Below are 4,710 nucleotides of genomic sequence, written 5' to 3'. Positions count from 1 at the left end.
TTATAACCGACTGCTCATGTCACCGAACGGGTTCATCCCATCTGTGCTCAACCCAAACCTTATATTCCTAATCTCCTGCGCAAAATGCTTTTTGTACTTTCTATCTATCTTTCTCCATTGAGATCCGTCGGCAGGGTGTCTTATCATCCCATCCTTCTTACGCTCTTCGTGGTGCCAACGCATCATCTTTGCATGCTTCTTATTTGCAAACATGCGTTCAATCCAAGGGATTATAGGAAAATACCATGCAACCTTAACGGGCACTTTCCTCTTCTTCAGGTCGGGGCCACCACTGTCATCATCAGCATCATCATCGTTATCTCCACCCTTATACCACGGTGTTTTGCAAACTGGACACGTATCCAAGTCTGCATAGTCACCTCGATATAGGACACAATCATTTCGACATGAATGAATTTTTTGCACTTCCAGTCCAAGCGGGCAGACAACCTTCTTCGCTCTGTATGTTGTTTCTGTCAATACATGACCTGCTGGAAGGAGGTCTCCGATCAACTGCAGAAGCTCTGTGAAGCTCTTGTCACTCCATCCGTTGGTTGATTTCAACTGCAGCAATGAGAGGACGACATGTAACTTGGAGTGCTCCTCTTTGCATCCTGGATAAAGCGGAGTTTTTGAGTCCTGCACCATGGACTTGAACTTCTCATATTGCCTTTCATCACTGTAGGCTGTCTCTCCATCACGCAACATCTGATCCAAACCATCTGATTCTTCACTATCATATCCACCTTCGTCGGCAGGCAACTCCGCATTCTCTCCGTCCATTTCATCACCATGATTATGCACATTGTAATTCTCATCTTCACCATGATTGTCCTGACATGCGTAATTACGCATAAAACCCCTTGTTAGGAGATGCTCGTGAACTTGATTTGCAGGAAACTGTCTCTCATTCATGCAATCAGCGCATGGACAAAGCAAGTGTTCTGTCCTGCTCAACGATCTAGAAATTGTTGCCCCGATCACGAAGTTGGTTACTCTCCTGGCATATTCCAACGAATCGCGCTTCACAACATTCATCCCTCCTTCATCCATTGGCCCTACGAAAATTCGAAAATTTACCGCTACCATCATATATCAATTAAATCCGTAGATCAATCAAGTATCATGAGAACTAATCTTTTATATCTCAAATGCTCGATGATTTAATACCCTAGACATTACTCAAATTGAAAATTAACACGCAAAACGGACCGGAAAATACGCACCATTTAGTACTTTGGAAAGCGTGCGTGCGGAAAATGAGAGATGCTTTTGAAATTTTTGGGCAAAACCTCCCCCCACCCTCCTTTTGGATGAGCAAGAAGAAGACCTCAAATCATGAGCTAGTGTGGTGGGGGGAAGAAAACAACCTAAGTCATCATGCTTTCTCAAATCAACATCTCAAAACAAATAGATGCAAAAAAAAAAATATAGCTAGCACTACCATGTACATTACAAATCTCTTAATATTTTTGAGGAAAAAATACATCAAGAATCACACAAATAAAGAAAAATTACGTAGAGAATCAAGATAAACTAACCGTTAAGCATACAAAGACATAGATCTCTTGATGCTTTTGAAATTTTTGGGCAAACCCCCCCCCCCCCTCGTTTTGGATGAGCAAGAAGAAGACCTCAAATCGTGAGCTAGTGTGGTGGGGGTATATATAAGCTGCAGGCTAATAGGTGCCGGTTCTTGTTAAAAACCAACACATATATAAAAAACCGACACCTATACTTTGTGTCATATAGGTCGGGGAGGATTATAAGTGCCGGTTTTTAACAAGAACTGGCATCTATAATCCTCCCCGACCTATATGTTTGCAAACCAGCACCTATAGGTGTTATTTGTGCCGGTTTTTGAAACCTTATTGGTGTCGGTTTTAATTAATAACCGGCACATTTTATATAGGTGCCGGTTTTTTTACATGGCCGCCACCTATTAAATGTTTGGACCGTTGGCGGGAGGATTTTTAGTGCCGGTTCCAATGTTCCTCCCAACTAAAACCGGCCCCAATTAACCGTTATAGTTGCCGGTTTTTAGCTAACCGTCACCTTTATGGCCGACACCTATGGGTGTTTTTGTAGTAGTGATCTATACTGACTGACCCCCATGCCGCCTGTCAGACCAGCCCCATAGCTGCGATCCAACCGGCCTAGCGTGGCAATTCTGAGTTTTTTAAAAATTTAACTATAGTTTTCTATTTCATACTTTAGGAGCTAAATGTGCGTATTAATATGTCCAAGTGCTGCAAATCCAGCGATAGCTGCCGGAGTGGCCGCCGAGCTGTAGATGGAGCTGCCGTCGGTGCCGCAGCACCTTTTTCTCCACTCAATCATGTGTCCGCCGTTGTCCAGATCCATGTTTCTCGTTTCATTAGTTTTTCCACTCTCTTTCTTTTCTTATCTTGTGTGTCCCAAGCGCAAGCTCCGGCAGCTCGTGAACAGCAAATGGTCGCATCCCCTACACCTCCAATGTATGCGCCACAGCATGGAGGTTGTCTGGTAATTTTGATGCAGAACAAATCAACTAACACATGGTTGTATATATGACAGATCCAGGTAACTGTTAATTGAACTTAGATCGTAATGTTCTTTTAGTCAAACAATTGCATGCTAATTTCAATTTCTTTCATTTGTGCTCATTCACGAATATATCTTGATTCATAAATGCTATTTGGGTCTGATTTTGAAGGGCAATCGGCAGGAAGCATCGGAAAACAAAACCTTACTGCACTCCCTCCATTGTTGCAGCAAACTAGTACTACCTCCATTTTAAAATGTATGACGCCGTTGATTTTTTATCCAACATTTGACCATTCGTCTTATTCAAAAAATTTATGTAATTATCATTTATTTTATTATGACTTGATTCGTCATCAAATATTCTTTGAGCATGACATAAATATTTTCATATTTACACAAAAATTTTGAATGAAACGAATGGCAAACGTTGATCAAAAAGTCAACGGCGTCATACATTAAAATATGGAGGGAATACTATTCAGTGGTTACATTCCTCAAGAAATTGTGCTATTTTTTTTTCAATTTTGTTTCGTTCTGTGGAATGATAGCCTCAATTTGGTAGCATATTTTAGCCCTAGAGTTATCTTGATGATCCCTAGTGTATTTCGCCCTAGAAAATCTGTTGAATTCACCGTGTATGAGGAATGTCCTCTTCATATCAATTTCTTTACCAGAACTTAGTAGGGGAAGCCCCAAACCTCCCACCATCATCATATATCCATGGGTACACAATTAATCCAACAAAGTCTACTTAGGTAAACAATCCAATAAAAGTAAAGTTGATTCAAGAGTAAATTGCGCTGGTGATACACAAACTTGTCAGATGGGTGCAATATAATGCACGAATTTAAGACAGTTGTTTTGGAGCACAAACTTGTCTACATGCTTAATCTTATTGATTTAGGTGCCAACTAGGATAATATGTAAGTATATATATCATAAGGATGCTATTTAGACATACATGTGTTCAATGAAAACATGAGAAAAAAATTGAAGAAATGCCATTAACAAGCATCGAGTTCTATGAAATATCATCATACAAGTAACTTTATCTCAGAAGTGCCATTGCTATTAGGGTTCCGTTAGCAGCCCTTCATTAAGTGATATAAGATGAACCGTCCATTTAACGGGTGGGTTGGATAGAACCCTAACGGTAATGGCATTTATGTGATAAGTCGTTCACATCATAGCATTTTATGAAACTCACACTTGTCGATGATATTTATTATAATTTGGCGTTTGTAAATGGTATTTTTTGGATTTTTTTTCTTCAAAAGATAGAAATGAAGCAATACTGATTGTACAGAAAGACATTAAAAACCAAGCTATGATGAAGGAAAGTAAAGACCATGTTTGTAAATATAGCATGTCCTATGTGTACTCACTACGCATGTCTTGTACTGATTAACATTAACTGTGTAAAATTAACCTTTCCATTTTCATCCAAGCTCATATGAATTAAACAAATTCGTACCCCAAAACGACACTATTACATAAATTTAGATTGGTGCTGGTTGGGAACCTGGACGTAGGTGCAAAATTTCCTAACCGGCACCTAGAAGGCGGTATAACTAAGAGAAATCAAAGGTGCCGAAAGCCGAATTTAGAACCGGCACCTTTAAGATCCTAAGAATCAAGGAAAAAATAGCTCAACTGGTTCCCCTTCATCCCGATTGAATCAAAGAATTAATAGGCATCCAAGAACTTGAGAATATCAACACTAACATAAAGAATGCGCCGCCGTCGACGGGCAAGGGAGGTCACCGCCGCCACGGAGCTAGCCACCGCTGGGCCAATAGAGAGAGAGAAGCGCGCGCAAGAGAGAGAGGGACGGGAGCGCGAGAGAAATTAAGAGGGGACCGGGAGAGACCGAGCCCTTCTCTAGGCCTTATCCGTTTGAGACCACCGGTTGGCTCGGCTCGGTTTTTACAGGTGCCAGTTTTTTAAAATCAATTTTCACATACAAATGCGTTAAACACCCGACTGTAATAAACGGTTTTTATAGGTAGATTCTTAAGTTGATTGTCCAACAAAATGAGACAGTTGTCTTAATTAAGTTCACCTTCTCTTAGAAATTGATTTTCACAAGTGGAGTACACCCGGTGGCATCCAGCTTGCACCTGATCTACAGGGTCGCAGTGTCATGTGTGCTCCTCCCAGCGAATTCGCAAGAGGATCATCGTA

The 4,710-nt window shown here is 40.8% G+C and overlaps 1 protein-coding gene across 1 annotated transcript; it reads right to left on the bottom strand.

The window, feature by feature from the left end:
* On the bottom strand, positions 1-1,053 carry LOC107280625 (uncharacterized). Its single transcript, XM_015779305.2, has one exon. It carries the CDS (start codon positions 1,051-1,053, stop codon positions 1-3), a length of 1,053 nt encoding a protein of 350 aa, XP_015634791.2.
* Between the last annotated feature and the right edge of the window lie 3,657 nt (positions 1,054-4,710).

Source organism: Oryza sativa, chromosome 4 (assembly GCF_034140825.1).
Source record: "Oryza sativa Japonica Group chromosome 4, ASM3414082v1".
NCBI classification, from domain to species: domain Eukaryota; kingdom Viridiplantae; phylum Streptophyta; class Magnoliopsida; order Poales; family Poaceae; genus Oryza; species Oryza sativa.
The sequence above is the reverse complement of the archived record's forward strand: the minus strand, read 5'-3'. Positions and strand labels throughout refer to the sequence as shown.

What these genes read in the sequence shown, in the direction of transcription:
- LOC107280625 (XM_015779305.2), bottom strand. Translation starts at nt 1,053, where the DNA reads ATGGATGAAGGAGGGATGAATGTTGTGAAGCGCGATTCGTTGGAATAT.